This window comes from Chamaea fasciata, unplaced genomic scaffold (assembly GCF_029207755.1).
Source record: "Chamaea fasciata isolate MVZ Bird 193981 ecotype frontalis unplaced genomic scaffold, bChaFas1.0.hap1 SCAF_7, whole genome shotgun sequence".
Lineage (NCBI taxonomy): Eukaryota > Metazoa > Chordata > Aves > Passeriformes > Sylviidae > Chamaea > Chamaea fasciata.
In genome coordinates, this window is record NW_027094092.1 from 19542491 (window position 1) to 19564464 (window position 21974).

General features: G+C 42.6%; 1 protein-coding gene across 3 annotated transcripts in view; it reads left to right on the plus strand.

Moving 5' to 3' along the window:
* The first annotated feature begins 3707 nt into the window (after positions 1 to 3707).
* PRR5L (proline rich 5 like) overlaps positions 3708 to 21974 on the plus strand; it is a 39612-nt gene continuing 21345 nt past the window's right edge. For 2 of the 3 annotated variants that reach the window (XM_066187858.1, XM_066187860.1), the window contains exons 1-3: positions 3708 to 4197; positions 17117 to 17477; positions 18872 to 18952. In XM_066187858.1, the coding sequence (XP_066043955.1) occupies positions 17308 to 17477; positions 18872 to 18952 (251 nt within the window). In that variant the 5' untranslated portion in view covers positions 3708 to 4197; positions 17117 to 17307. Of the gene's footprint in view, positions 4397 to 17116; positions 17478 to 18871; positions 18953 to 21974 lie in introns of all 3 variants that reach the window. The other variant, XM_066187859.1, reaches the window with a different exon arrangement.

A 21974-nucleotide genomic window follows, 5' to 3' on the forward strand; every position in this document is an offset into this window, starting at 1 on the left:
CTTTTTGCCTTGTTTCATCCTAGTTTCTCCCTCCTCACAATAATAATGCTCTCATTTCTGTAAACCAAAATAGTTGTTCTCCCACAGCTGCGTCTATATTTTTGTAGCGTTGTGTCCTACACACCGTGTACAGCTGCATTTGGTTTTTTCAACTCACATGATAGGGTCTCTAAATCAATCCTCATCACTTCTGCTTTTTTAAAAAAAATAAGTCATTTTTGTTTACTGATGTCTTTTTTATGAGAAGATAGTCAGGACTGAATGCAGTATTCCAAAGAATTTCCACTACACTACCAGTAACAGAGGCTTTTGTTACAGTTTCTGTTTACGAACTCTACTATCCCATTGTTTTCTTGTTTCTGTTTTTTTTTCCCCTCCCATCATCTCAAATTATGGGCCTGTCTAATTTACTGTCTGTTCTCCTGCTATTTTAGGTCTCTCTCAGCATTACAGCTTCTGAGAATTTGTCTTCTCGATGAATAACTGTGACTTGAATTATTTTTTGACAGATGTAGTAATATACCTGCATGTTTCCCTGTGGAAACTTTTTTTTTTTTTCCTGAATATCATTTGTGCCAGAGCTTTGACTTGTAAAATTAAAAGAATAGCGTACCCTCAACGCCACAGCTTAGAGGTGTTTCCTTCCCTTCCCCTTCCATCTCCACACTTGAAATCATAAAAATGAACATTAAATGGCACCTAAAGAAATTTTTTTTTATTCTCTTTGAAATAGTTGTTTAAGCTTCATGGCATCACTGATACATGAAATTTTCTCACTACAGTCCCAAGAGGAAGATGAATTGCTTTGTTAAATAATTTCCAGTGTCACTGAGGATTACCAGACATGTCCTCCCTGTCTGAGATGTGATAGGAGGTTGCTGCTCCCAGCTTATCCCCATTTATCTGCCCTTGCTAGAATCTGCAAGGCAACTTCAAATGTAGCTACTGCCTAATCCTTTGTTGCCAAAATCATCCACTTTAGCTGAAGTCAATTTTTTTTTTTTTTTGCTGGCCCCTCCTCCCCACCACACTTTGGAGAGATGCAGTAAATACCTGCTGTCCTTGCAGATGGAAAGGCCAAGAGATGCTTGTGGATAGGATAAGAATAAAATGTAGGCTGGTGACTTCTTAGCCTGTTTTAGCTGCAACCCTCAGCTATTTGAAAATTAGTGCCAGAACTGCTCTTCAGAAATGATGACTCTTCTCACTGCCTTCTTTATAGACTACACTGTGGGTCTTTCCCAGGACTCGTTTCTGGGAAGCACATGATGCTGAAGACCTGTTGGATCACATAGCCAAAGAAGAGGCAATACATTGTGGGTTCATCCCATCATCAAGTGCATTATTAGCAGACCAATAAAAGGTCACATCTGTTAGTCACAACTTTTGTGGTTAGGCTCTTATTGAACAGCAGGCTGTGTGAGAGCAGGACATGTGTGTGCTCAGTCTCGCTATAGAGTGTGCTACAGAGAGGATGTGAGGTGTTAAGGCAGTGGCAAAACCAAAATTAAGGCTGTAGCTATTTTTCACCTGTGGCCACATTGTTGATGTTGTCAGTTTGCCTGCTTTTCTGTTCTCTGAGATGATGGCGTAGGACAAGGCCACAGAAGAGCCCGTTGCTCTCACAGAAAGCACACAGCAGTGCATTTGCACCACACATTGTCTTTGGGGCAGAGGGCAGACGCTTGTGAATTGTCACTTGTCTGTGTAAGGCAAGGAGCTTTCTTTGAAAACCATCTTCTTCTCTTTTTGCTCAAACCACAGCTAAAAGGGGGAAAGGAGCCATTCAAGGTAATTTTTCCCATCTGTCAACCTGAACACAAGTCTCTTCTCTTCAGATCCCTTTCACTGCTACCTTATTCCACTTGGGCAAGTTGTAGGGCAGGATTTACCTTATCTAACTTGGAAAGCTGGGTGTGTTTTGCATAGACTCAGATAGCTAAAGTTAGGTAAAATGAATCCCATCTAAGTCTTTTATCTCTTTCTGCTGGGCTAATATTTCTAGTTGTCTTTCTTGTCTGCCCTTGCCATATATTAAAGTTTTCACAGTACCTGTGCTCCTCCATAACATAACTAGGGGCCCTCACTCTCAAAGACTATTTTCTCTCCACAGAATCCTCCCTTCTTCCTAATGCGGAAATTAGAGAGGACCCCCCCTTTCCTTCTGGTATGGTGGCAGGGGTCTTTTCAGCTCTTTCCTTCCTCTTCTCCCACAAGTGGGAGTCCAGCCATACATCAGGATGGTCACAGTAAGTCTGTGTTGTGGCAGTGATGTCCCTCAGTGGTAGTTCTGAAGCTAGAACCACATGGGTATGGCAACCTGCTTTTCCTTCATAAACCTTATGCAGGAATTTGTTCTACACCTGAAATGTATTGTCAAATTTTGATTCATAACTGTGTGAATTAAAATTTGGGGAAAGATGCCAGCTTGTGGGATGATGTTTTGGGGGTTTTTTTTGTTTGTTTGTTTTTTTTGTTGGGGTTTTTTTGGGGTTTTTTTTTTTTTGTTTGTTTGTTTTTTTGTTTTTTTTTCAGACAACCTGGGAATTTCTCTTAAATGGTGCATGCCACCTGAACAAATATGTCAGGTCACCAGACTCTTCACCTAAAAATTCCTCAGGATTTTTGCTGGCCCATGGAGAACAGTTCAAGTACAGTAAGTCAGGTCACTGCTTTGCAGTCGACCTACCCACAGTGATGGTCACATCCCAGCTATACCATGAGTCACAGATTGAGATCACCACTCAAACTCCACTTCAGCAGTGATGTCTCTGAAAAATAAGTAACTGTTGGCTTGAAAAGCAGGTGCAGAATGAATGACAAGATGCAATTTTAATTATTAGTAGATTAACCGATTTTATATTCTGGGTAGGTATTAGCTCTCATCATATGACATGAGTCTGGGACAGGAAATATGTTTTTGTATATGTTCATACAGCTTGCAGTAAGGTCTGGTCTGCAATCCCTAGGCAATGATTTCATGTTCATAATAGTAAACCCTAACTAGTAGAAGCAATGGACAGCAGGTAAGGTTCACAGTACCTCAGCAAGTCTTTGTTTTAAACATCTGGAGATAGAAAAAAAGAGACATGAGAATACCTCTCCTACAAACACATATGGCAGCTGTTCTTATCTAAACCTACTATGGATATCGACACAAAAGTGTTAAAGGATCCCAGCATGAACTAATGGGTTAACATACTGGTTTCAGAGTAGCATCAGTTTTTTTCATTCTGAGACCAGATACAACTCAGTTGTCAACTTATGATTTGAATTCTCTTAAGGGGTGCATCAGGTTAGCAAGCTTCACCAGTATGGTTCATAATTCACAAAAGGCTCTTAAACAGTCTGAGAAAATGACACTATTTTACCAGTTTGGTCTGTCTCCTTTAAGCACTTAAAAGTCTCAAGTGTTTTCAATTAATGAGTAGCTCTCTAAAAGTCAGTGTAACTATTTGACTTACATGTTCCATGCGATTGCTCTCTGATTGCAACTAATTGCGGCTTTTAATCTCTATAAGGACCCCGAATTACAAGTGGGGTTTTTTTTTCAGCAGTTTCCTGTCTGATACCTGATGCAGGCTGTGACAGCAGAACAGAGCAAACTGCACGGCGCTGCGGCTGCTAGAGGAACCTTGAACCATGAGATCAAAATAAAAGAAACCCTAACTTTGAACGGCACATCCCTTCCCCCGTGCTACACGACCCGTTGCTCTGGCTGGGTGCGCCCCGAGCCAGGCCAGCGAGGAGCCGGCGGAGGTCCAGCATCTCCCGGCCGAGCCGGCGAGACCCGGCCCGCCCGCCCTTCCCCGGCAAGGGCCTCCCGAGCTCCTCCATCCTTTCCATTCCCTTTCTTTCGCTTAAGGTCAGAGGAATTTAAACTTCCTGACTCGGACGGGACGGGAGGGGTACCCCCAGGCGGAGCGGGCTGGGAGCCGGGGAAGGCGGGCGCGGCTGCCCCCGCTCCGCCCGGCCCGGCCCGGCCCGGCCGGCTCTTGTCTCGGCGGGGAGGAGCCAGCCCGGGGCAGGCTGTAGCAGCAAGGGCTGGCCGGCCGCCAGGAAGTGTAAAATCCTGGCCGGTGGGTGGCAAATTTCGCCAGATCGCGGCGAGGAGGCAGCGCGTCCGTCGGTCCGTCCGTGCGTGCGTGCGGCGGGCGCGGGGAGCGGCAGCCCGGCAGCCGCGCAGCCCGGCCCGGGGTGAGTGCAGCCGCGACCTCGGGCGCCGGCCCCGCTCGGCCGGGGGGGTCGGGCGGCCCGGGGGCAGCGGGGCCGGCGGCGGTGCCGGCGGCGATGCGAAGGGGATGTTTACCGGGGGGCGGCCGCGGAGGGGAGCGCGCTGGGCCGGCTCCCCGCGCTCCGCCGTGCCGCTGGAGCGCAGCGCAGGCATGAGACCGGGGTAAATTCTCCATTTAAAAATATTAAAAATAGACCCTCCGGCTCCATAGCGCTGCCGAGTGAGTCATTTCCAAACCAAATGTCTCAGTCTAACCCTTCCCCCCAAGAGATGCAATAATTCTGAAACCGGGGCGGAGGGAAAGAGATTATTCTCCCGTCTTTCTCTAAATAAACTGAATTAGCACGTAGAGGAGACAAAAGCCAAAAGAGTAGCTGGTCACCTGTTTAACAAAGTGAAGCGTAGCTCCATCCCTTTCTCTCTTCCCTTGTACCTCTCCCATGCTGATGCCGCCCATCTTTCCCCAACGTGCACTGGGAACCTCTCTGCCCTAGGAATTTTCACAGTGCTTTCCAGTTTCATGGGCATAATCTACTTTCCAGGTCCTTCCACTGCCAAACACATTCACTGCCACTGTCTTCTCCATGGGACATCAGCCACAGCCACACATCATTCCAGCAGTGACCCCAGTCAATGCAGCTCCTGGCTGTCTATGCTGAAAAGAACAGTCCAAAGCACAGCTATTTTTTTCCGCCTTTTCCAGTCATATGATGATTTGTTCATGTAAGTGAGCTGTCTTGACTAGAGGGATGTTTTGTTTGTCAAAAACAAGTGCTGAGCGTATTTATAGGCAGTGCAGCAGTTTTGTGGTGTGAAAGATCTCGGCTATGCAGAACTCGTCGGTACCTGGATCAGCATGCAAGACCTGTTTACATCTCACATATAGTGCTCTCTGTGTGTGCATATTTAATGCATATACCCATAGATCATTTTACATCTCACATATAGTGCTCTCTGTGTGTGCATATTTAATGCATATACCCATAGATCTTTTTACATCTCACATATAGTGCTCTCTGTGTGTGCATATTTGATGCATATACCCATAGATCATTTTTCATGGTGAGGCAGCGTGCACAAAACACAGGAGCTGATACGCAGGTTACGTATTTCTTTTTCTTAAACAGATGTCATAGTCCAACTGTGCAGCAGCCCCTGACAGTATAGCTCTAAATCAGAGGCAGCAAGACACTGTGGTCTACTAATGAACTGACTTTCCTGAAAACCCCTAGTTGCAAGTAAAATCCTATCCTTTTACCTCTCTGAAGAACTCTGTTAGCATTTTGACGACAAAAAAGGACCTGTAGTTGAAAATCTGTGCAGTAAATTATGTCAGCTGTTTTACAGCCATGACAAGGATGTTAGGTTTGAGAACATGATCTGTGGTAGCAACCCAAAACTAATCATCTGTCTGTGTAGGTAAGTGGAGAATTGTGATGTAAAAGCACTTGCATTCTCTTTTTGCTGCTTAGATTAACTTCTCCTATTAACGCTATTTATACTTTTTACAGTCAAGAGAGACCATTATGATTGATTGACCTGTCACGTAGGGTGAAGAGTGCTAAGAAATTCCTGCAGAAGGCATGTGACTTTTCTTTTAGCTGTAACATAGAAGAGATTAATGACCTTTGGGGTGCTACCAAAGTACTGAACTTAAAAAATGAAAAGGTTATTGTCGTGTGTTCCAAAACACAGGAAAAAGTAGACTTCATATCCCAAGTAAATGCAAATTTCACAGTAATCTAGGATGAGGTATGCTCTTGATGCGCAGTTCATTGGCATTCAGAATGGCATTCTTGCTAAGATAAAACATATGAGGGAGCAAAGTTCTTGGGCTTCGGTCAAAAAACATGTGCCTTTTGATGAAGCTAGGAAGAAACTTTTCCAGAGGTGGATTATTCTTGTTTGTCTGTGAGGGGGGTGTCCTAAATCTCTGGCCGGAGTATCTGTCATGTCAGGTATGGTGTGTTGCACTGGGTTCTGCATGGATAGCACTGGCAAGTTGGCAGTGACAAGGGTGGGCAGGGAAGTACAAGTGCACTCAAGCCCTTATTGGGAGTCTTTTTTGATATGTCAGTTTAATAGTAATATTTCCTTTTGGCAGTTTTACAACACAGTTAAGGTGACAGTTCCGCATTTGTCTTCCGCCTTCAAGATAAAATTCTTTGTAATGATTTTATGCAATGTGTTTATGCGTTGTCTGATATCACCTGAAACTCTGATAAGACTTTCAACGTTCACTTTCAAAGTTCAGCTGTAACACAGGTAGTGTTTACTGAGTCCTTACTCCCTTTTGGAAGAATTTCAAATCCTTAAATTTCCAGCAACCAAAGGCAGAATAGGTGAGATAGTTAACCTTTTCTTTGATGTAGCTGCCGTTCTTACGGAAAGAGTGGAGGAATGGGACCTGCATGTATCAGCAAGGATTTAAAAGTAGCAGACACATAAGTACTAGAATTTTATCCTTTTTGTAACTCATATTCAGTGAGTTCAGTTTTCATGTGACTTTTTTTAGGCGCCTGTACTATTTGTGGATTTTTTTGCCCAGAATGTATGGCCTTTTGTAGTCATTGTTTCTGCTGATGTGAGTTCAAGCATAAATATACACTGACTAAATATGTGCTAAGTTCCAAGGCCTATTCAGTAGGGCATAACAACCTGTTTTTACTGCACAAGATGAGTTTAAGTGCAGCTCAGAAGATGGACTGAGGATTTTAGCAAAACCCCAGTTACACTACAGCTGGCTGAGGATGGGCTGTGATGCATAAGCAGCTACTTAAGTGCCACGTTTTGTAGTCCCAGGGTTAAAAATATGGGGCATACTTAGGTTTTTAATAACAACAGGAATCTGTAATCAAAATTCAAACAAAAAGGAATAAGAATGAAGTGCAAGAAAGCACAAAGATAATAGATTGTCATTCTAGTTGTAGTAGAGATAGTTCTTAAATAATTTTGGTTGCTGACTTAAAATTTGATTTTGATAAACTATATCTTGCGTACTTTCTGGTTAACATTCCTAGAAAATTAAACATGTCATTACATTTAGGCTGATAATGAGCTTTTTGCTTCTGAAATTACATTTTTCTGTCACTCCATGCTTTTGCTTGGCATACAATCATAGAAACATAGAATGTTTTGGATTAGAAGGGACCTTAAGGATCATCTAGTTCCAAGCCCCAGGCATGGGCAAAGACACCTTCCACTAGACCAGGTTGCTCAGAGTCCTGTGCAACCTGGCCTTGAACAATTCCAGTTCCTGTAGGCAACCTGTTCAGTGTTTCATCACCCTCACAGTACAAAGTTTCTTCCTAATGTCTAATCTAAACCTATTTTCTTTAAAGCCATTCCCCCTTCACCTATCACTGCATGCCCTTGAACACAGTTCCTCTCCAGCTCTCTTGTAAGGCCCCCTTTAAGAACTGGAAGGTACTCTAAGGTCTCCCTGGAGCTGTCTCTTCCCAAAGCTAAAAACCCCCAACTCTCTCACCCTGTTCATATGGCCATGGTAATCCTCTCCTCTGATCATCTTCATGGCCCTCCTCTGGACTCCTTCCCAAAGGTCCACATCCTTCTTGTGTTGGGGGCTCCAGAGCTGGTTGCAGCACTCCAGGTGGGGTCTCAGGAGAACAGAGTAGAGGGGGACAATCACCCCTTTTAACCTGCTGGCCACGCTGCTTTGAGTGCAGCCCAGGGTATGGTTATCTTCCTGGGCTGCAGCTGCACATTGCTGGGTCATGTCAAGCTTCTCGTTCACCAGCACCCCCAAGTCCTTCTCCTCAGGGCTGCTCTCACACCATTCTTGGCCCAGCCTGTATTTGTACCTGGGATTGCTTTGACCCAGGTGCAGAACTGTGCACTTTGCCTTGTTCAAATTCATGTTCAGGCCCTCAAACCTGTCAAGGTACCTCTGGATGGCATCCCTTCTCTGCAGTGGGTAGATGGCACCCCACGGCTTGGCGTCAGTGAACTTCCTGAGGATGTGCTCAGTGCCATTGTCCTTGTCACTGACAAAGGTGTTAAACGATGCCATCCCAGAACTGACCACTGCTTTCCACTTGGATATGGAGCCATTCGCTGCAACTCCTTGAGTGTGACCATCTTTAAGAAAGCATCCTGTGTCTTGTCTATTCCTCTCTTGTGAATTCCCTTAAGAATTTGTGAATTTCACAAGATTTGACCAAGGAAAGGATGGCCTAAAAGGTCAAATAGTCTAAATGGTTAAAGTTTCTCTGAGATTTGTGAAAATATTTTAAGAGTCCTTGCTGAAGGAACGGCCCTTTGTGGGTGTTATCACTTCCCACATGGGTGAAATTCAGAAGAGAGAGCAATGCTAAGTTAATTTCTCGGTTTGAAAACATATTTGTCAATTCGGTCCAAAGGCCTATACTACAGAAAGAGTTTGACAGCTTACTCATACTTGTGTCATTCAAGTGACACATTCTTGGGCTGTTTTTCTCCAGTAGGGGTGCATTTACTAGGGCATCTGTTGAATGCCGGAATACTGCCAGTGGAAGGAAGTAACTGTTTGTTTCATCTTCCTTGTTTTCATGTGTGTTCCCATTTAGCTGTATTTCTTGAAAATCATCTACATATCGAGTGGGTTTAAGACTGGTAGGTCTGGGAACAACATGAGCTACTGAACTGGGGGCCTGAGATCCTTGGAGAACTACTTTGCTATTAAATCAGCTGTGGGTTTTGGAGTGTTAACAGCTTGAGTAAAGCCTTGCTATAGAATTGGAGACAAAGCAGTGGTGATTTTACATCTGCTATATATTGGTGGGTGAAACTCAAAAGAGGGATGCAGATAAGTTTGATGCTTAAAAGAATCTGTGCGAGATGCTGTGGGTTAGGATAGCACAACAGTGATCCACTTTGAAAGGATGGTTGCTCCAGATGTTACGGATGCAACTTTATGGAATGCCTAAAATACCCTAAAGCTTTCAGTTGATCAGAAAATGGTGAGAGACCTTATCTTTCTCCCTACTTACCCATTCCTTCTCTCTATTGAGTTGGTTTCTTATTGCACCAAAGAGGTAAGTGTATTTTTTTCTTTCTCAAACCACTCCATCAGTTTTATTTTTCTGAGCCCACGTGACATTTTTGCTTCTTGCCTTTCATAGCTACATTTTGGTGTGGTAATTGCGAATTAGGGGGATACAATTTATTTCAACCAGTTTAAATCACCTGTTAGTGCATCTAATTCAAATTTATCTCTACCTTCATTCCGGTAGAGAACATTCGAGCTGTTCTCCTCTTACCCTCATCCAAGCATGTCAGTGTTTTGCAAACATATCATGCCTTTTAATAGCAATAAAATTTTTCTCCATTTTTTGAATTATGTGAGTCTTAGGAATTAAAAAAATTGTTTGAAATAACATAGAACATCTGTGGTAGAAAACAAAATAACTTTGTTATCTTAGATGCTACTCCTATTTAAGAAGGTATTTATTTTTCTCTGTGTTCTTTACTATGAGCAGATCTCTTTAGTTTACATCGAACTGGCTTGCTCTGTGTTATTACTGATTTCTTAATTTTTTTAATGACTAGTTGTACTACCATGTATATAGATGTGAAGTAACAGTCTTACTTTGAGCTGGCTGTAAACTCCAAGGGGGATGCAGGGGTCTCTCAACTACAGAGAAGGTTCTCAGACCATGGTGGGATGTACACATAGGTTTTTTCCCCTCCTCATATATTTCCTCTCACTCTTAAGCAGAATTTCACTTCGAGTTTCAGGTTTGATTTAACCTCAGAAACTCAGAGCACAACTGAGTGGATACCACTGGATTTCTCTATAAATGATTCTGTTATCAAAGCCAAGTTAGATCTGTTTGTGAAGTTGTTTGAGATGTATGGTGAATAAAGGTGTGGGTCAAATTGGAAGAGGGAATATGCAAAAGATGAGGATAGAAGACATGGATGCTGTTGTCTCTGTTGTGGAGATGGGTGTGTACTAGGAAGATATGGAAGGTGAGATCTTGGTTTGAGCAGCCAGTGTTTTGTGGCAGTAAAATTGTTGATTATATCATTGCATACCGGAGTGTGAACTTTGTATCAAGAAGGCTGTTTTCCCCTATTCTATTGATGACAGTTTGATAACATATTTAAGCTCAATAGTTAAAATCTATCAATTTTCATTACAGATATGTGAGGCCAGCAGAACACCTCAGGACTATTTATGGGACATCAAGTTGCTACCTTTGTGGTGGCAAAGCCAGGAAAAAAAAAGACACCTTTTGGTATTCAGTCAGCTTAGGAAAGGAGAGGAAAGGAGAGGTAAGGAGAGGCAGATCAGATTCATCCTTTCCTCTCCAACACCATCGAATAATTTGAAAGGTTCATTAAAGCAGCTTAGAGGGGTGTTTTTGTTTGATGAATAGGATCCTGGCTTGCAAGGTTGAAGACCAGGCTAAGTCACTTCACTGGCTTAGCAACTTTTATTTCCTCAGCTAGAAAATTGAGCTAATTATTTTTTACTCTTATTAGTATGCCTCCAAGGGCTCTTGATGAAAGGAGTGATTTGCAGGACTGAGTGGCCTATCTGCCTGGGGCTGAGCCTCCCTGGGATCCCTCAGGGCTTTCCCATGGTGCAGGGAGGGGTGAGCAGGCTGCAGATGTGCGGCAGGCAGTCAGGCAACCCTGGCAGCACCTGGCAGTGCACAGGCCGGGGGCAGTCAGGGGCTGGCAGGAGGTGTGTGATGGGGTTGCAGGTAATGTGCTTTGGCTGGCTGAAGTCCTGCATTTCCCAGCTGGCATGAACCTGCACAAAGAGCTTGGGAAATCACCTTGTACTCCCCCCTGGGACAGCATCTAGGGCACTTCATTTGGCTGTGCCCAGTGGAAGTGGAGCATTGTCCTGCATCCACCTGGATGCTGCCCTTGTGCTGAGGAGTAGGGGCATGGCCCCTGAGCCTGCCTGTGATCCCTCATCCTAGCCTCACTACAGTTTCCCCTTGCAAAATTTCTGAGATGATTTTTGGGATTTGAGAAACAAGTGCCATTAATTTATGCATGTAAGAAGCTTTCTTTTAGAGGTTGCGACTTGAATCAATCCTCTTGAGAAGACTGAAAGACCTGAAGGCTGGTCTTGCACTCTTCCGCTTACCTTCCTGAACTGGGAATGTCTCCTAGCATGGGCTGTGCTCCTGGTGCTGCCATGAGCACACCTGGAGATACACTTTTCCTTATGTGAGGAGTCGCTCACAAGACAAAGTGTCACCACTTTTCCATGCTGCTTCAGGACTTGATTCAAACCATATTAAGATCAATATTTAATTAGATTCCTGTTGTTTTTATGGGCTGTGGATTAAACACTAAACTTTTTATGGGTCCGATAGCCAAAGGTGTGGAGGCATGAAAGGATGAGGGTGTAGGAAGGACTATACCTTGAAATTGGACCCTAGACTGCTCCAACATTTTTGGCACTCTTGCTTTTGATAGCTTCTGTGGTGTATCTAAGACAAAGCTTCTGATCATAGTTGACCAGAAATAACCTCTGTTAGTTATTGAGTGAATCTCAATATGATCATCTTCTCTCCTGAAAAGTAGGAGAGATGATGATCAAACCTTGTTTAATTTTAAGAAACTGAGCAATTAGGAGCTCTAAGAGGAACTGAATGTGCTGTTAACTTAGCAGTGGCTAATACTGTCAGTGTTAGAATATAAATGAAGTTCATGCGTGTGCCATGCGTAATTATGATGACCCAGGTTACAGGTTGTGGGCTGCTTTTCCACTTCTCAGCATGACTGCACAGCAGGTAAATGAGGGATTTTTGTCAGAAGTGGTGTCTTCAGAACTTGTCAGTTGAACTCATGTCAAGGGTTTTGCCAATCACATACTTTGTTAAAGATTTATTGGGCTGGAAGAAGAATCAGCTAACAAGAATCTTGTTAGCTCTCTGCATACTTTTTGTGTCTGAGGCAGGATGGGACTGCTCATTAAGCATTGTACGCTTAGTACAGTGGGGCATTTTTCTAAAGATTATGCTTCTACACTCAAAATGTTTACAGAATATTCAGGTGCATGTTGCAGTGTCCAGTTTGTGTATTTTATGACCACAGGTCATCAATGTCACAACTGCATGAAGCAAATAAAAGAGAAATATAAGCGTGTTTTTTTCTTCATGAAGGGGATATTTTTAACACTAAAAATAATTAAATGTCAAAACATCAGTTATGTCAGGATAACCCATAATTCTCTATTGCTCTGTTTCATTCTCCACTATTTCTTTCCCTCCTGTTTTAAAGTTACTTATGGACTTGTGGCTTTTTGGTGTGAATTTGTTATGAAGTAATGGTGGTGAAAGTTTCTAAGAAGAAAAAACAGTTGTAGATTTTTCTGCCATGTCACTTCCGTTAGCAGCAGTTGCTCTGAGTTTTGCAGAGAAGACATCAGAGGAGTTTTAAAAGGTCTGGTCTGTTCAATCTCAGTTACCATGGGCCTTTTGTTTGTTTGGCCCAAGATTATCATGAAGATTCCTAATTTGGAGAAATTGCTGCCAATTTTTAATTTGGGTTATTCTTTCTTTAGTAGAGAGAGATATTGAAGTAGGGGTAGCTCCTGATCTTGCTTTTCCTCCGGACAGTCAGATGTATTATGGTCTGTTGGGAGGGAAAGGTCGATTCATGAAATCCTTTTATAATGATTTGTCTCTTGTTTTGCATCGCTAACAGAAAACAAATAATAAAAATTTCCTAGCTTCATGACTGTAATGTTTTTATAAATGTCTGTATCTATGTGTGTTGGAAAAGGATTTGTCTCGATGCTCGATTCTTTTCTTTGAAGATTCAAATTAATCCTAAAAGTGTTTACTCAGATGTGATGAATTACAAGTGGATGAAATTACATTGTTGTCAGATTGACTCATCTCCTGCTGTGTTGCCTCAGTTGGGAATATTGACTTTTATCTCTGCAGAGTTAGCTCCCTTGGAGGCCTGAGTTTTACACAGATGACGTACCTGCCTTGGTAGAGGTCTAGAGGGTTTTGGTAGCTGGACTTTGAGATGATAATCAAGGATAAGGAAAACATAAATAAGGGGGGATTGGACATCTGAAAGGGAAGGAAGAGCAATACCTATCTCCCTGACTTAGTCATGACAAGTGTCTTGCCAAGAAAGGTGTGCAGGGTCACTAAGCAAGATGAGGAGAGTGGAGAATGTTTAGGATATATCAGCTGGCAAACAGTTTGAAATCTCCTGATGCCATGTAAAGCATTATCCCAGCAACTGAAGTGCATGGCAGTGAAAGATTATCTGGTGTGGCTGTATGTCTTATGCAGTCACTGCACTTCAGTCTCTGACTCTTAATGTCTTTTATAATTGATGGAGAGACTGTTGCTTGGTGCCTGGAACGTGCTGCATCCTGGTGTCTCCCATCATTCTTTGTAAAAGAGAATTCTTTGTAATTGCTTCTCTGTAAAGTTTTTTCTAGTTCTGTGGTTGCTAATAGGATTGTGATTATTAGAAGTTAAGTTTTATTTTGTAGCCTTCTAAATCACTTTAATCCTAGCAAGAAGAAACTGCAGATTTGAAGGAGTTTATGCTGAAAGCCTCTAGGAGAACAGTGTCTGTTTAGGAACATTTCTGCATAATTCTGGGAGAGTTTTTACAGCAAAATGAAAAGGAAAATTGTTTCTTGCTCAGGATTTTGCTAAATGCTCTTCATTCCCAATACCTCAAATAGCCTGAATACCATGAGGGCTTCTTACCAACCTGTAACTATGTTAATGCCTTTCTTGCCACAGGGCTAGTTTCTCCCAGTAAAAAGCCAAAAAATTGCACACTGCAGAATGCACACCACAGATATTTCCAAGAAACTGCTGCTACAACCTCCCTGTGAAAATGGAGCATTATTTACAAGGCTTCCTTGCTTTGGGGAAACTTTCAGTGGAAACTAGTTGCTGTGAAAGGAAAATGTGGTGTGATGGAAGTGTTTGATTTGGTTCAGGTGCTTTGTTGTACCTTCAGGTAGGTGCACAGGATCTGCAGAGTACATGTGACATAAGTCAGTTTTTTAGTAAATGCTCTGTTACTTTGAGCTTTATGGAATTCTGAAAACACTTTAAATGGGCTGTGGGCATGGGGAGAGAATGGTTTTTCTCACAGACTGGCATTTCCAGTTCTGGTAACATGAGGGTCAGTGATGTTTGGGTACTATTTAGGGTCAGACTGCCTTCAGAGTAAGAGTTTGTTGTGCCATTCATTTAATAGTTACTGGGTTTAGATAAGATAGGAAAGATTTGTGTCTTTGAGTCCTGACAAAATATTATTATAAAAATAAGACTCTGAATCAAGTCCTAAAGCTGAAGATCTTGCTTTAAATTCCAAATGAGATTTTAAAGTAAGGTTGACTTGACAGTAACATACATTGCAGGGTGGGTTGGGGGAGGAAGAGGGGTGTCTTATCTGCTCTTTGCAGGCAAGGGCTTGTTTTTATCTGACCTGGTGACTTTTAACAGAGATTAAGGAAAATAACATGTATGTTTCAGTGAGCTTAAGCACATTCCCTAGGTAAGAAGCACTCAGGAAATTCATCGTGGGGCCCAGTGTAATGCCATGGTTCTGCTGTGTGCAATCAGTCTTGTAAATCCATAGCCCAAGGTCAGAAGAGACCTTCCTGATTGTGGTGTTTTACCTTTTGCATAGAATAGGCCAAAGAATTTCCTATCCCTACTTAAATTTGTATATGTTAAGGCACAGAGGTTATGTTGTTTTACATTTCTGAATTTAAGCTTTCCCCTTGCCACTTAATATAGTTCAAATGAATATAAATGCATCCTATAGAATTATTTCATTGTTGGGGAGAAAGGTGCTTGCATGCCTCTGTGGCACATGGAACAGTGGTAAGACGAGGCTTGTGGGTTAGCACATCTTAACCACTGCTTTCTAGCCCTGTTAAATGCTGCTAGAAATCATGCTTATATTGCATTTTATACATCTGAAAGTGAAAGGTGTCTCTGCCTCTGGCAGGGGGGTTGGAACCAGATGGTCTCTAAGGTCTCTTCCAACACAAATCATTTTGTGTTTCCATGTGTAAAGATTGTTAAGTGAGAAGTTTTACAGTGCTGCTGGGAGAAGTGAGCTGTCACTCATTCAGCTCCTCATGCTGTCAGCTTTGGAACTTGCAGACAAACATTGGCACGAGCTCTTGTTTTGCAGCAGGAACAGCCGCTGTACTTGGGCTGTGCCTCATGGCCACCCTTCGGTCTGCTCTGAATAGAACCTGCCTTGGCTCTCCAAGGTGCTGTAGCTTTTTCCTCTGGTGATTTCTGATGTGGTTACAGCTGTCAATAGAGAAATTGCTGGCAAATTGAAAATGTGTGGGCAATGTCAAATGAACTGTTGCTGCAAAATGCACACAAAAGATCCCGCTGATGTGGTTGTACTAGTTTACATTTAGTCTTGATGTCTAAAAGTTATGACTTTGTTTTTATTTTAATTGTAACAGAGCAGCCAAAGAACCAATAGATTGCTGCCCTTTCAAGCAACATCAGTAAAGGCTAAGCTTATGTCACAAAAGACTGACTGGGCTTTGTCATCTCTGAAGACAGCCAGGAGTTGTCTAAAGGCAGGAAAAAGTTGCACTTGTAGCCGTGTTCCAGTTCCACAAAGATCTCTGCAAACTGTCAGTAGCTTATGAGGGTATAACAACCTTACTTATTTCTTGAATAGCACCAAGGATGGTATTACTGTGTGTTTCAGTGCCTAAAAATTAGAGTTTTTTCTCCATTAGCTTCCTCATTGGCAGGGCATGTGGTGTCCATGGCACAGCAAGGGCCTTGCAAAGGCTTCATGGTGGTTGATCAGAATCCTCCAAGGCTGTGCAGAACTGGGATAACAAAGTGAGCTCAGTGTAAAATGGGGCTGGCCAGGTGGGAAGAAAGCTGTTTTCTTACATGTAAGAGTTAATAATAGTTTGGGCAGTGGAAAGATTTTTCTGGAGCTGAACATTAGTCAAATCAGTGCAGATACACAGAACTTTTTTTTGTCTGACCAACTCTCTTTTCACCTCATGCTGAAGATGTAGTAGAAAAGAGATTTTACTTTACATCTTTCATGTGCAGTTCAGTTACACAACCTTTTTGTTTGTTTCTTTTCCCCTCTGCTGTCTTGTGTCCCACATCTCATTCTCCAAACTGCCAACTACATCTATTGCTTGTATTCATCTAAAGTGGGAGGATTTCAAAGTACGGAAGCTTTGCCAAAGTTTTTTTGTGGCTTTTATTCAAGTTCACTTCTTCTATTTCTGTGGTTAACTTGGGGCTACATAGTCATCTACATGGAGATGATGATCAGGGTGGAAAATACGGTCATTTCGTAATTGGCCTAGCAATTACTTCTCGTGCTGTAGAAAAACCAGAAACATAAAAGCCGTGCTTATGCTCAAAATATCTGTATGTCAGAACTCTTTTGAAGAAGCTCCTTATTATATCCTTTTTGTAGTGAACTGATAGCAAGTGGGTTTATTCCCTTGCACAACACTTCTCAAAAAAAAACCACTGTGTTAGTCTATTAATCTTTTTTTTCCATTGTTCTTCTTTTGCACCTCTCTAGTGGAATAGTTTTCTCTGTCTCCAGTTACTACTATTTTATATACAGGCTGAGTGGCTAACTGTATTTAAAGGTATTTGTAAAGTGCCTTTGGCAGAAGAGTTGAGGCATCTCTGTTCTTGCCACTGCTAACTGAAGTCAAAAGAGAAACCATGCTTGCATTTCTGACTGGCTCTGTCGGGTCATTGTTTAAGGGGCAAGTTGGGAAATGGGGCTGTTGAAGAACTCTGGAATTCCAGAGTCTTCCCAAAGCTGCTGCTAATGTTAATGGCACAGGATATTTTCATTCCTCCCTTCTCTGCCTGACTCTTTTCTTTTCTCTTTGCATTGCAGGACTGCTTCAGTTCCTTTGTCATGCAGCTCGTGTCACAACCCTACATGGTGAGGAACTGCTAGTCCAGGGCTGACTCTTTGCTTTTGACTGAGTCCTTGGGCTTGAAGGCTCATGGACATTGCTGAGATTGATGCTTGAACCTTCGAGAGAAGAGCCTTTCTGATGGTCCTGCCCTGCTCCACCTGACCCTATGAAAGGAGGGTTCACCATAGCTCTGTCCTTGGCACTCCAGTCCCACAAGATGGGCTCGTTCAGAAGGCCCCGACCTCGCTTCATGAGCTCCCCTGTCCTTAGTGACCTGCCTCGGTTCCAGGCAGCCCGGCAGGCGATGCAGCTCAGCTCCAACTCTGCTTGGAACAGGTGAGCAACAGGTGAGCTCAGCAACACCTGGCTGAGCTCTTGCCCTGCAGCAGCTCCTCAGTGAGGGTCATGTGTATCTTATGCTTGTGCGTCACACCATTTATGGCTAAGCTCATCTGTTTATAACCATGAATGAATTTTTGCCATGTCCAGGCTTCGCTGGCATTGAAAGCATCTGTGGAGTTGAAAAATCTAGGCCTACTAGGGCTCTGTTGGTTTTGGCCAATTTTGTTCGGCCATACTGTCTTGAAGTAAAGCAGAATTGGTTTTTGTTAACAGTTGCATCTTTTAAGTACCATTTAGGAAAACACATTCCTAGTACTGTATTAAGGGCCAGTTTATTAATTCACAAAGGCATGTATTTGCATATTATGAAGCTTTTATCACAGTCATGTTCCTCTGACAACTACCAAGCTTATGGCTTCAACCAGCGTTTCCTATTGATATTGATAGCTAAATACTGTCTGCTGTGCATGTCATGCAGCAATGGCAACAGGAAAAACAATATGAGAGGTGAAGAGTGAGATGTCCTATGTCTTGATCTGATGTAATGGTTTGCTGCTACCAGAAGTGGATGTTCCCACTTTCCCTTCTGCCACCTGGCACCAGCTCTGTGCTCTGCAGACTGTTCTTGCTTGCTGACCTAGCTCAGTTTACCAATGTCACACAAAAGTAGCCTGACAAAAACATTGCAGTTTTGTGCCATGATAGTGAGCTGAGGTCTGTGAAGCATGCAGATGCCATAACTGGCCCACAGAAAGAAATGTCTGTTAAGGGAATGACATATGCCCTTGTTAGCCATGGCAAGCTTTAGACCTGCTAAACCTTCTTGTCTGCTATCACTTTATGACTTCCTCTGTGCTGGTGGGAGAATTAGAAGATACTCCAACAGCCTCTTACAAGCATTAACAGGGCTTGAACTTGGATCTGACTGAGGTGCTTCTGGCTGCAGAACATCTTCCAGCACGGCCAGGGTCTTGCCAGATGCTGCAGAGTGGGTGGTTCCTGGTAGGATCACTGGATAATGCAGCCTGATGTATTTGGCAGATATTACCAAAAATCTATGTCTCCTCAGAGCAACTAGCCTGCAGCATGCAGCAAAGATCCCTCTAACAGTTGTGTTCAAGAGATACATGGCAAAGCAGTGTCCCTGTGGCAACTTCGTCTTGCTTACCCTAGGCAGAACTTGAAGTTGGTTCTGCTCTGTCTCCCAGGGGAGATGTCGGTAATTAAGAGCAACAATTTCAAGGTGAGAAACAGTGGAAGTATTTAAGGGCAATTAACTTCACTTTGTTGTAATCTCTCTGCTTTTGGTGTTTTGCTCACCTCGTGCTCTGTGGAAAATCAAACTGTTATTCATGGATGTTGTCCTGTCTCATTTCTTTTTCTGGCAGCGTACAAACAGCAGTGATAAATGTATTCAAAGGTGGAGGCTTGCAGAACAATGAACTTTACACCCTCAATGAAAATATCAGGTAGGTCGTTGAAATGCAAGAAAATGGATTTTCTTTGCTGCTTGTTTGGTGTGTGCTGGGGTCTGTTGCCTTCAGAACCACAGTTAGAAGATACTGGTGGGGGGAGAAGGGATGAAAACAAATTTAAGCACAGCTTTAGGGTTTCTGCCTAACTTACTTCTTTTTTCCTATTGACTGACATGAATGGCATGGGATATTTGGATAATTTTTCTTCAACTTGTGTGTATATGTAGCTTTGATAAAGAGAGGTTGTGTATTGACTTGGATTGTAAGGCTCTTGTTCCTTCCTAGGAGCTATGCCTCTTTTGGGTATGTTTTATACATAATAATATTGGCATGTCTCTTCTGAAACCAAACTTCTCAGAACCTTGGACTGTTTAAAGTAAACCACAGTGTTTCATTTAGAAGCTTAATCTTCACATGATAATTGCAGAGCAAAACCTGAAAATATGAACCGTAAAGATAAAAAACCTAAAAGCCTAGCTAACATTTTCTGTCACTGATGCTAGTGATGGTTAAAAGTATCATTTTCTTTTAAAAGCGAGTTTCATGATTATCTGTGGTTTCATTCTGATTAGTTGGAAAGTTTGATTAGCAATAGATAGGACTGTAGAGTAGTTAAAGAGCTATGTATTCTTGCCTTGGTTTCAAGTGCTGCTGAGAGGAGTATTGTCAGGGCTCATGGATGTAGGTTTCTCCTTCTCTTTTTCTCACTGCATCCGTATGAATCATCGAGAGTGCTGTCACTTGTGTCTCTACTTCTTTTATATGCCCTCCCCTCATTGCTATTGCATTTCTTTGAGCTCCAAAAGATTCAAATGGCAATTTGAGCTAAGTATGTACTACACAGCAGTCTAAAGTACCCCTTTCCCCACTTTCAAAATAAATGCAGCTATCATGGCAGGAGACTCTGTCCAATTTGGTCTAGTCCCAAACCCGAAAAGTTTAATATAATTCCTTTTGAGAGTTGAGCAAGGGTAGCATCTTGCACTTTAATGATATTTAAGTGTGTTCAGGTCAGAAGTCTTCAAGTTAGGTTTAAATACTTGGAGCAGTCTTAATTCTCCATGGGATGAGTATTTGTGGTCATGAAAATAAAAACAGATGTCATAAGGCTTGGGAAATACCTAAAGCCCCAGCTTGTTAGCAGACTGGGGGAGTGGCTTTGGCCTTTGTGACTTGCCTGTTGCCCATGGTAGTGGCTGCATCCTGCTTTTCCCCTGAAGTGCAAGCAGGTGCTCTTTCCCACCCTTCCAGGGAGGCAGTACACTGGGCAGAACTGCTGTGGGGTCTGTGCTTGGTCCCAGTGGCTGGACCATGCTCTCTTCATGCTGGTTGCTGAAGTGAATGCAGACTATCAAAAACCAGGCGAAGAACAGGAAATTCTTTATGAGCTCTGTATGCTTTGAGAGCAGTGCTGGTGGTGGGAGGGGAAATGCCCTTTTCCACAGACATGCACTGCCAGGCTGTACTTGGAAGCACTCACCTTGAATTACATGATTAATGTTCCTGCAGGTGCCCTGAGCATTGGTTACATCTCCAAATGTCACTCTTTAAATAGACTGTTTCCCATCCACGTAGCTCATTAATGCCCATCTAAGGTGCAGAAGGACAGGCCTCTGCATGTGTGTTTGTATGAACACCTGCAGCCTCACACCTGTGGTTCTTGATGGAGCTCCCAGCATGGGGTGAGCTCTGTGTACAAGGTTGAATCTCTAACTTGACACTGGAGAAGAGCCAGACTTCTGAGACAGACAACTTTTGTGTGCCATGAAGTTGAGCTGGTGCATTTTCCTTGCCCTTGCTCATAGTTTTCCACTTGGCTCCTGGGTTGTAGCTTGCTAATGCAGCAAGAGGCTCTCTGGTTCTGCACAATGCTTCATCATTTGGCAGAGGGAAACACGGGACAGTTTTAAAGGAGGGTGGTAATGACAGGGCCAGGAGACGAGCAGGTGGTAACATTTTGTTATGGATTGCTGCCACCAAGCTTTTATCTTGCTGTGATTTGATACTATCTCACTGGCTATTTTTTTTTTTCTTTAACTGATCTGAAAGTCAGTTGTCACAGCAAGAGGAAGTGTAATAAATGCCTTTGGTAAATGGAATTTCTCTAAGTGGGAGTTGACTTGGCCATGCTTAGGAAAAGACCCTTCCCTTGATTTTTCTCTAAGGTGCAAGCCTCTGTTTGCTGGTCTTACCTGCCTGAAGCCACATCCTGCTGGTCTTGTCAGTCAGCTGGTGGAGAGCCTGCTGGATTTGGCTGAAGCCAATGGAAAAGCTTCTGACAAATGGGCCCCCAAAGACATCTGATTTATTGATCACATAGCCATAGACATGTGCTTTGTTTTGGGTGGGTGTAAATAAGCACTCAGAGAGAGAGAAAGAGTATAGGCATGTTGGCATGCAAATAAACGTAAAAGCATTGTAAAATGGTTAGAGAGGAAGGCTGTCAAATTTAACTTTGAGCAGAGATGAGGTAAAGTGCGTGGTTTGTTGGTAAAAACCCAGCCTAAGAACTGGATGGTTGCTGATTCAAATGCTATTTTCGAGCACTATACTTTAAATATACTTCACATTGGTAAACAGCAAAACTCTTAGAACAGAAAAAAAATTGCAATGTTTGGCATTGGAAAGTGTTGGGCAACCGATAAATTTCAGGCAGAATTTACTGCTACAGAATTTATTCTCAATCACTGAAAGCTTAAAGTGCAAATGCACTGAACTTTGTAAGTTGTTTTTTCAATGCTTCCTCTGTTGTAAAACAATCCTGATTGTTTTTTAAAATACAAATATGTAATAGAATTTAAAAATTTTATCACAACCTGATCATCAGGAATACTTCTTTAGAGTGGCTTTTGCCTGCATGTATTTAAAACACCTCTTGTTAAATTTCTAGAATTTCTTCCTTGGAAAATACGCCTTCTTTTTTTTATAGTTTGAAATGTGGTAGTTAAATGTGGCTGCAGCTTCTGCTTCATTTCTCTTCTCCTTATCCTCACATTCCACTTCCAAGAGAAAAGGA